The sequence below is a fragment of the Diachasmimorpha longicaudata genome, chromosome 6 (assembly GCF_034640455.1).
Source record: "Diachasmimorpha longicaudata isolate KC_UGA_2023 chromosome 6, iyDiaLong2, whole genome shotgun sequence".
In the NCBI taxonomy this organism is placed as follows: domain Eukaryota; kingdom Metazoa; phylum Arthropoda; class Insecta; order Hymenoptera; family Braconidae; genus Diachasmimorpha; species Diachasmimorpha longicaudata.
The window spans coordinates 7,485,258-7,496,173 of NC_087230.1; the positions used below are offsets into that span (position 1 = coordinate 7,485,258).

Here is a 10,916-nt window from a genome sequence, read left to right on the forward strand (position 1 = left end):
TTCTTTCACCATGAAACCACCATGAGTAATTGAATTCAACAGAGGGTGATGATTAATTATGATGGATTGTGAAAATGAAGTGATAAACTTCTCTCGTGTTTCATGGTGATTTTTATTAATCATCACCATTGTTGATTATACACCAGGGAATTTCTATAATTCAGGCAATCGTTAATTTAACCCTGTCTTCCATTCGCTGCACGACTTGAGATTCATATTCACGATAACGTGTGTATTTTTCTTTCACCTTTGTGCCCCCTCGCTCGTACAAGTGCACGATGTCGCGTAGCGATTGATTTTTCGACAAGACAAAAGGTACAACGAGGGGGGACAGAGCAAAAGTCGGTTGACTTTCACAAAAGCCACTTAACCCGGTCCAGTAACATCCATTGGTACGTCACACCCGTGACAAAAATGTTTTTTTATTCCTCATCATCAATAAACTTTATTCCCAGTTAATCCCCTCCCCTCCCCCCTTTCACCCTCCTCTCACCGCTGACAATCGAGTAAAATATGTTATAAAAATGATGGAGGATTCTCTGTAGCTATCCCATCCTGCGGTGTATTAAAAAACCATCAGGATTTAAAGTTGCCGGATGTCAAATGGATTGGAAAAGTAACTGTGGAACAGGGAAGGGAGAATTAACCGGGTCGTCTCCATCTTCTTCTGATAGTATCTAGGTTACAACAATTATTTTTTGCAGAATACTCTCGACTTCGTTCTCTTTAGACTAGGTAGGATGATGAAATCGATTGTTTGATTCGGCTAAAGGATTTCGTTCCTCTCCTCTTCGTCATTAAAAACTCTTCAGCTATTAACGGCAATCGGTGGAAATTTACAAGGAATCAAAGAAAGGAAAAAAGGGAGAAAGTTCGATGTTTCTACTTTTATTAAAGTTTCGAACGCCAAAGTGTCCTTCATCAGGAGAGTCCTTCGAGATTGTTGTGAGGCGGTGAGAATTTTAATTGACAATGGATCATCGATATCTGGGGAAAACTTTCCAATTGTGAAAGTTTTTCTATAATTATTTTTCCATTGACTAATGGGGTGGACTAATGGAGTGCCGGTCACAGCAACTAGTTTAGATTTCTTATCATTCTTTTATTTCATTTTTTACACTAGTCAGTAAAAAGCTACGTACAAATTTGGAATATTTACAAATAGACACTCTCCGAGGAGAGAAATAATGTTTTTCGTTTATCAACAGAGCATAAATGGACAAAAATAAATTTGCAAAATATCGTTGTCCTAGAATATTTCGTAATAAATTAAGTATCTTGGACAGTAGTTGTTTTTTTTTGTGGTTCTCCACATAGTGCGTGCACATGGATGAAGATGTTTTCCACAGGGAATACAGGGTAACAAGTGGTAAGAGATTGATTTATTAACGCCATTAGTATCTGGTAGTTTAAAATCCTCCCAGTGAGATCAATCGACCGCCGTTGAATTTCAGATGTCTGTCATCGATAGCAGATGAATAATGGCAAGAATAATTTTCTTCTTCCTCTCTGCAAACCACTTGTACTCTTCCTCATCTGAGCATTTCATTGCGATTTAATTGAAAAATTCATGTAATACTAAATTGTCTGATAAAGAGTAACGCGTCACTATCACCAGTAATTGTTCTCCGCTTGTGGATGTGCTCCTTCTATCCACAAGTTATTAATCTCAGATGATTAACTGAGATAAAGTGAGATTCTCTTGAACCATCCATCATTTGTTGGATACTTTTCATTTCATGATTTATTAACAGATACGTGGGCTCCTTCAGAACTGGAGGATTTGATTGATCCATTCTCTGAATTCGGAGATTCTCGTATAAACTCCTGGCTGATTAGGTTCTGCGCAACCAATTCCCCAGCTTATGACACCTGCGAGAATCCATCGCTTGTCTCGCGGCCTTTGAATCACCAGAGGACCACCACTGTCACCCTGAAATCATTTGAAATTTCGTTGAATGTCCAGCACGATGATAAGGCGTTTTTGATGTTCCATAATTTAGAAGTCTATATTAATCTTCGATAAATATTTCTTGAAAATCCCTCTGATGTAGAATATTATATATAGATATTGCCTATACATAGTCCATTATTTTCACTGAATATTTCTCTTGATGTAGACAAGTACGGAAGACTTCTTATTGTTTTAAGAAACACCTGGCGAAACCCTTCAACGCAGACGCAGATAAAAAAATCAATGTTCACTTGTGTTGAGCTTTACTCCGAAATCAATTCCAAAAAAGGGTAAAGTTCAGTTTTTTAATTAAATTTTTTATTGTTACCTCACACGAATCGAAACCACCTTTTCTCCACCCAGCGCAGATGAATATGTGCGGAATGAGCTCAATAAATCCAGCCTGTTTGTACATTGATTCACAAACGGTATTATTGATGACAGGTACAGATACTTCCTGCAGAACTGATGGTAACGGTCCGTCTGTAATTCAAAGAATATTTAAAAATTCCTGATGCGAAAAACATTCCGAAATTTATGATTAACGTGGATTGTACGATGTCTATCATCACAATGTGTAAAGTCCTATTTTCCGCATCGTGTGATGGGAAAGTTGTTTTATGGCGGGTGACAAAGTGAGGCGATATTTTCCGGATAGTATGATGAAATAGCTATTTATGTCATTTGGTTGGATAAACCGGTATTCTAACATGTGAAACGCAGTTAATATCACTGTGCTCGAGCCCAATGACAAAATATTGATGTCATCGTAGGCAATAAAAGTATTATCTGACGAATGAATTTGTAATCCGTACCTTCGGCTCGGATAAAGTCACATTCGTCAGATAATACTCTTATCGTCTGGTGACATAATATAGCATGTTCACGGACAGTGTAATAAAATCATTCCGATGGATTCCACAGCTTAGGAGACAGTAATTAATTGAATTAATTGCGGGGCCGGGGTTCCCTTGGAACTAACATCGTTGCAATGACTGAATAACTTTTGAGATTTTAGGACAATTAAGGGATTTAGAATTTCTCCGGCAATCCATTGGGATTTTTGGGGTGTACATTAACTAAATATGTTGACAATTACCTTCGTACAATCTTCCCCACCCCGTCACGTATGCCGTGTGTCCCACGTACCCCTCATCGTCGTCAGGGAGACAGATTGGCAAGAGATTGGGTTGAAACGGCAACAGTGGCTCGTAAAATCTTAACAAAGCGAGATCATACTCAAATGTCCTCGGATCGAAGTTTGGATGACTCGCAACAATTTGCACACGTCTTTCTTGGAAACCATAGGGCTCGTCCTCGTTCGCCAAGTCATGCTCACCAATTCGGAGTAAAAGGTCACTTGGTGGTACGCTAAAATGGAAATATTACATTTATTTTCCACGGACGATAAATCTCCGTTGAACACTGAATAGATGATTTTATTTGACATGATGTTGAACGAGGGAAACAAGATTTAAATATTTTATAATTTTTTAAGATCGAAGACCGAAGTCACTCACTTGCGCATGTTAAACTGATAGATCAATCAAAATGTCATCAATTTTCCATTCTCATACAATTCATATTCATGACCAGGATGAATATCGATTAAATGAGTCAATTTTGCCGTAATATTTCGAGCTGAATATTGGACGATGCTGGTGAAGCATGAGAAATATGCTTATTAGCCCACTTTTTATTTATGGACGAGATAAAAGCGCGTGGTATATTTTATTTTATATCTTTTTTTTCATAAAATATCTCGTGCATTTACAACTGAATTGAAGATTCTCTTCCGCGATTTAAATGAATTAACTGGGGATTCAAACAATTTCTGTGAAAGTATTGGACCGTGAAAAACAAAACTGCTTTTCGCCCACATTTTTTCATGGGTGAGATGGATTCTATTATCAGGGGATTATTCAACGTACTTTTCAACACAATGAGCTGCAGTAATCGCCCAATTCTCGTTCAACAATGCAGCTCCGCATTTGTGTAAATATGCAGATGTCCTCCACTGTCTCAACGATATCTAAACAGAAAAAAAAACAATTCTACTTCAAACAAAATGAGACTTAAATCAAAAGAAACCAAGGAATTAAATAACAGTGAAACAATTGAATTCAATAATGATAATATTCTCAACAATTTGTTTATTTACCTGCCAAGGCCACTTTCCAAATAGACTTCGCTCACCACCCACAATTCTCGATTCAGGGAACAATCTTCTCCCGCATACTGCAAGAATAAACATTGTTCTGTTAATTGCTTTAATAATATTCATGGTACCTAGTGTCTCAGCCATATTGTTGAACACCCGACTGAACAGATTTCTCATCCAATCGACCGGATCAACCGGTACCCCACTTGATTTTTTTCTTCTCATACTGTCCCAGAATGTTTCTTCAGTGTCCTTAAACTTAACCAATTCTCCATTGTCCTCGAGAGACTCATATACTCTAATGATAATTGTTTCAAATGATGTTTATTATTCAGATACCCACCTTGCTTGTAGTCGGACATATTGAAACGGTCGAGTGTGTCAGGTGTTCCAGTGGTAACGGTCGAGGCGGTTGAAGATGTTGCAGTCGGTACTGTCGGAGCTGATGTCGTGGGCGCTGTACTTGTTCCTTGGGTTGTAATTTCAACTGGAAAAATTAAATATGCGAATAATTAGGGATGATTAGGCGAGATGTAGACATCGTAATACCAATACTGTGATGAATATAAGGCTCCTCCTGAGAGGATTGGAATCCTCTCAGGTCTGACAAACTTTACCGCATTTATCGAGTAATTTATTATTCCACACGATTTTAATAACTTTACGCTCATTAAACCGATCTGATAAGTGAATACTCACGATTCAAAATTGGGAGCTCAGTCTGGAGACTGCAATTTACTGGGTGACGAATGTAACTGGGTAGAATCAGCTTTTATGATTCGAGGAATGAACGTTTGATTATTAAATTTATTGATTTGCTTCATGATTGACTCCATGAACGAATGAAAAAAGTTGGACACTTGAAATAGCTGTGATACCTCACCTGAAATTGTAGGTAATGATGTTGACGTGACTTTTGTATCTTCTGTCACATTCTCAGCTTCAGGTCTCTTTGTGCTCGGAGATTGGATGATTACCCAGCCGTCGGGAGTAGTAATAGGCGACCATTGAGTCTCTGTTACTTCTGAGAAAAGGGAGAAGACAAGAGTAAAGATTTTTAAAACATTAAAGTATAGCAATTTAGGTCGACTTAACTTCCCCTTCAGTTATCGTAATAGAAATCCATATCAAACAGAAACTGCGTGATTTTTCGTACGATATTTTGCACTCTTATTTATTGATAATAGGAATTATGGTAGGGAAATGGGCAGATGAAAAAATTTCATCGATAAAGCTCTCACATTGAAAAATATATATAAAATAAAATGCAACTCAGGGATTACCGTTTCGTTTTAGAATTCCAATGGGTCGGTGTAATCCATCGGGAATAGTATTCAATCGATGAAAACGAGAAATAGAACACTCTCAATAGTGAAATAGTAAAAGTCGATTTCGAGACGGATTTTTCAGCAAACACTTTCTTTGTAACTTTTATTTATTTCGAACACCTGTTCTCCGTCCTTCTGGGAAATTCCGTATCTACTTCGAATTCGATGATATTCATCGTAACTAGGTGGGGGCTGAGCTGTCTCGGATTTTACAGCTTCACTACTGATTGAAAAAGATTAAAGCCAACAGACCAAGATGTTTGAACCAATGAATCATTTGAAATACCATCTTTAGGTCTTGTCTTGTCATTATAACAGTATTGAATAGATTGTTAAAACTCCATTCAACCGACCGAGACAAAATATAGGAAATGGATTACATTGAACTTCAGAACCCGTTACGTTGGAATTCCACATTAACACGGCATTTTTAACTCAAGGAAAAATCCACTTTGTGACCCAGATATGGAACGCTAACGTACCTGGTTCCGGTGTTGTTGATGTGGTTGATGATGTACTTGTAGGCGTCATGTAGTCATCGGAATTCGAACTCCAGGTGACGAAGCCCTCGGTCGAGCTTGTGGGCGGTGAAATACTGATGTTCTCAGTGGTGATAGCGATCTTCGGAGGAAGAATCTCATTCGTTAGAGTGACGGATTTCTCAGTTGTACTAGTTGTTGTAGTCGTCGTAGTGGTGGTCGTTGTTGTTGTACTTGTGGATGTGGGTTTGGCAGTTGTTGAGGTCGAGGGGGAAGTTCCAGCCGACGAGGTAGATGGAAGAGTCGTGGGAATAGTTACAGTTGATTCAGCGATGGTTGCCAGGATCGGTTTGCTGGGTTTTCCAGGTTTGCTTGGCTTTGACGACGGTCTTGGCTTTGTCGATGGTTTTACCGTCGTCGACGAGGGCCTGGGTTTCACTTTATCTCCTATAATTGGCTTCACTGATGTCTTCGTGGGTTTGGATGAGGTTACCGTTGTTTTTGTTGGCTTGGCCGACGTCACCGTTGTCTTCGTCGGCTTCGTAGTGGGCCTCGGTCCAACTGTCGTTGTAACGGTTCCTCTTGTTGGTGGACTCGTTGGTTTTGTGATCCTCTCTGTTGTCCCAACACTGGGCTTCTTCGTCGTAGTCGGGAGGGTTGTTGTTGCGTTAGGTTTCAGTTTTGTTGTCAGAACAGTTGATGAAGAGAGAGTGGTGTTTTGGGGAACAGGTTTCAACGTCAATGGCACTGTCGTTGTGACAACAGGTCTTGTAGACTGAGAAAATGGCTTTGACGAACTTAGTGTCGATGGTTTTAAGGAACTGCTGGAGGGCTTGAAGGAGCTCACACTGGTGGGCCTGGTGGGTCGCTTAGTAAATATCGTGGGTTTCTTCGTACTTGCAGAGGTTAAAGGTTTTCTGGTTGTCGTGGTGGTGGTTCTTCTGCTGGTAGAAGCTTGTGTCGTTGCATTCCTCGGTGGAAATCGTGTGATTGGGGCTCTCTCCGTCGACGTGATTCGTTGCGTTGTGATTTGTTGGCTCGTGGAGATTGATGAAGTAGCTGTTGGTCTCTTAACAAAGGTTTCAGTCGTTGGAATTTTCTGTGTCGTTACAGTCCTCTCTGTGGTACTGGGTCTCGAATAATGGACTGTTGTCGGGGGCCTCGTTACGGTCGGCATTTTACTGTCTTGAATAGTTTGGAACGTTGATAGTGCTATCGAGGGTGGAATCGTAGTCGTCGATGTTCTCGTAATTGTTGTCGTCGTTTTCATAGTTGTTGGTGTTGAATAAGTACTCCTAATCGGTTTCTCAGTCATTACAATATTTGGCACCTTCTCAGGTTTCGGCTTAGTCTGATAATCCGGAATGTCATTATTATCAAGCGGTGCAGCAGTCGATCCCAGCCCATTGGGCTCATCAATCGAGTTATCTTGCGGGAATATCTCTGGCTCATCACTGATCTTACAACAGCTACCGAAGTAAAATCTATCCAGACAGGTGCCAAGATGTGTTCCATTAGCTTTAACACAGTTAAAGGCGAACATACAGACACCAGTCTCGCCAGTCTTCAGTGATACACATGGCAAATGCCGAATATTTCGCCCGATACCTAGAATCATTGATAATAATCACTAATTTATTTCTGTGTTATCATTATCAGGGGCATTGGAGGTGAAAAATGTCTGTTACAAGGTCGTGATCGCAATTCTAACTGTGAATTTTATGTGCCTTAAATATACCGGTATCTGCATTCCTTGCGTTCCCGATTCTGTAATAATAATTCTACCTCATTTATAATCTTCAACGTTCAATCCCTACCCCCTCCCGTCCTATCATATCATCTGGCCAATATTAAATAACGAGTTTTATCAGTGAAGTAATGAGTCGTTTTACAAACGAGATAAGAGTTCCTTTTGAAGCTCAGGGCAATCCTTCAAGGAGGCGGGAATACCTGTTTCCATCGCAGGTAGGCCAGACTAATGGAATGCGTAGGGCTTGGATCGAAAAACGCTTTGAGAAAAAAAAAAAAGAAATGAGAGAGAGAGGTGAGGTGCATCGCGGTAAATTATTGAAGGCAAGAGGGGAAAGGAAAAGACTGACCGGAGCAAACCAAGATTACGAAGGAGTCGAACCGGGAAACGAGCTGTTACATTGGGCTATGACTGTGACCCACATCGTTCCCTGACTAGCGTTTCATACATTGAAACTTAACGGTATATCGCCCGTCGTCTTTGGGCTTCTCGTATTCACGTATTTACCCGTTCCTTTATCCATTCAAAATTCCCTCTATCCCCCAAAACACCGACCAATTTCTCAGGCATTAGCATTTTTTCAATCATGTTTTATTCTAATCGAATAATTTGCACGTGACTGACGTACGAGTCGTTCCACTTTTTACAACTATTTCGTCTCGATGAGTCACCCTGGGATATTTCGTGACACCGTGACCTGGATTCACTCGAAATAAAATAGAATTCCTTTTGTTTTTTTTTTTTTTTTTTATGAATGACAGTTATAAGTTGATGGCACGTCGTTGACCGTTAATCCCAGTGGATTCAGCGAATTGTTGGGATTCGCAGGTTCGCCCACATTTTGGGTGATTTCAACGATCATTAAAGAGTACAGGGTCAATGTCACTCATTTCTTTTGCACCTCGAACATACAGACATCAATTTCCGCCTTTACTTTTCTTTCCCGCTTTCACGCTCCGACGAGTGTGAGATATCTCGCCTGGGAACGTGATTCATGGGTCTTTTGGGGAGTTAAAAACCGTGTAAAAATCATGTTGTGGAGAACTCACCTGCACCGGCGAATGGCGATGTGTAGAGAGGAGTTGCTACTGTACTCTTCAGGATATAGAGAAGGAACAACAGTGGGGAAATGCGTATCTTGTGTATTGCCATCTGGAATTTAATGAAAATTGAGAGTTTCGATGAAAACGATATCATAGAAATTTGAGCAATTGTTTAATTGTTTTTCTTTTTTAATGACTCTGGGAAAGTCCCAAAATGAGGTAATTTATTCGTGTTTAAGTACCAATGTTGAGTCATTGTCCTCAGATTTATATTTCTTTTTCGCATTATAGCAATGGGAATATTCCCACGAGTTTAAAGCCACGACTTCTTCATGCGTTCCAATGCCAGATAGACGAGACTCATGCTGATGTTTATGTTGGGTTGTTGGGGAGGTTTTTTTTAAAGTGACTTTTTACCAGAAAAATACTTGACTTCCGCCTAGGGACCTGTTCTGCAATCACGCGATCTGCAGGATTTTTTTTTTTATCGAGTTTAAGTTGTGTTTCGTTTATTTTCGTGTTTGGACAGCTCTGTTGATAGTGTCATTGGTCCCACGAGTGTTCACGCGTTTTCGGCCTCAATAACGGTATCGGAACAATTTCGTTGGGATCCCCGGACCGTTTGACAATAATTGTGAAACACTGGTGATGAAATTTACCCGGGTAAAACAATTTCTTCCTGGAAATGACATAAATAAATAAAATAGAAAAATGGAAATAAGTTGACAGGTGACGTTGAACTGACATTGGAATAGAGACAATTTTACCGTAATGTGTTATGTGTTGTCGATTTATTTTCTGCTGATAAAAAAAAAAACGTCATCGACCGCACGAATTTGTGAAAGTTGAACCGAAGGTGTTCAACACCCGGGGAACAAATGACGGTACCGCTATCCGTGGACGACATACCGTCGAGACACAGTACTAAGTTTGCCAATATACCTGATTGGCAATAATACTTAAAGATAATGATGCGATGACGTACACGTGACAGTGGTTCAACAAACGACATAAGAACTGACAATTGTTGTCTTACCTCAATTGCTTTCAAATCCAATTGGTTAGCAGGACTATCTGATTCTATTAATTAACTTAAACACTGTTCATTGTAGTAATTATCTTGATGTCGATATCACAGGGGAATAAAAAATCAATTCGTCAATTTCAATTGAACTTTGATGTATTTTACAGGACTCGTCTAGTCCTTTGACATTGGCTGAGCACAGTCCTCCTAACAACATCGGTAGATATTAACACAGTAAAAAGATATAACACACCCGTAATTTTTTTATTTTATGCTGCATTGATAGGTCCCTCGGGCCCTCGATATTTATTCCAATTCACTGGATTTGTCTGTCGACAATCTCAACACTAGTGAATGGCAAGTATACGCAACGGCTACTGACGTTGTGACTCCCGTGGATGGGTCCCAAGAGGTGGTGGCAATGACCGTTCTCTGTCTTCCTCGGGACTTCAGGCTTGAACCCCCCCCACCCTCATCGCCTCATTTTCTTCCTCCTTGGTACGACCTCGGGCGGGGGCCTCCTCCTCCCCCCATCATTCCCGAAGGGGGCACCACACCACCGTGAATCTACCTCTATACTCTTATTTCAATTTTTCTTTTTTTTTCTTTTTTTTTTTGTTTTTTCCTCTCATTCTTGTTACAGACGAGGTCTCTTTGTCCTCTTCCCAGCTTCCTTGACTTCCCTTTCTTTCTAGCAACCTTGCACACCCTTTGGGATACTTCCCATTCCACAGACATCAATACAGGAGGGGGAGGGGAGGGCGGTTGGGGGTGGGAATATATTTATTGGAATTTATTGTGAACGCAATTTCGATAATTCAATTGAGCATTGATGAATCATTCAGCTGTTGATTGGGAAGAAATCGGTGATAATGATCGGTGGACTGTCAATCGCTGATCACTTTTGAACGAATTGCTCGTTTAATCAATAATTGTTGATGGTATCGTTGTTGTTGTCCGATTGATATCAAAGATTACGTATTTAGTGGATGAAAGAGTATTTATTCCTAGGAAAGACTGCCGAATTCAAATGTGTTGGAAATTTATACTGAAACTCGGAGTTAGCGTCTTAAACATTTATACATTTTCAAGATTTAAAAATCTTGATTTTTATGAAAAACATTTTTTTCCCATACATATTTTCAAATTGAATTTTATTGAGAAAACATATTTCTGA

General features: G+C 39.8%; 2 protein-coding genes across 3 annotated transcripts in view; one reads left to right on the forward strand and one right to left on the reverse strand.

The window, feature by feature from the left end:
* Nucleotides 1–10,916, forward strand: part of LOC135163717 (T-complex protein 1 subunit epsilon) — a 41,172-nt gene that overhangs the window by 11,973 nt on the left and 18,283 nt on the right. The gene's annotated exons all lie outside the window — the stretch shown is intronic.
* Np (Notopleural) lies at nt 1,056–10,915 on the reverse strand. Of its 2 annotated transcripts, none has more exons than XM_064123407.1 (10): nt 9,993–10,915; nt 8,722–8,824; nt 5,926–7,530; nt 4,999–5,139; nt 4,459–4,602; nt 4,116–4,192; nt 3,886–3,986; nt 3,054–3,325; nt 2,283–2,437; nt 1,056–1,933 (listed from the first exon to the last, which is right to left on the reverse strand). In XM_064123407.1, exons 1-10 carry the CDS (start codon nt 10,017–10,019, stop codon nt 1,769–1,771), a joined length of 2,790 nt encoding a protein of 929 aa, XP_063979477.1. In that variant the 5' UTR covers nt 10,020–10,915; the 3' UTR covers nt 1,056–1,768. The 2 variants fall into 2 exon arrangements, with proteins under 2 accessions (XP_063979477.1, XP_063979478.1); XM_064123408.1 differs by having other exon boundaries at nt 1,057–1,933; nt 9,752–10,915.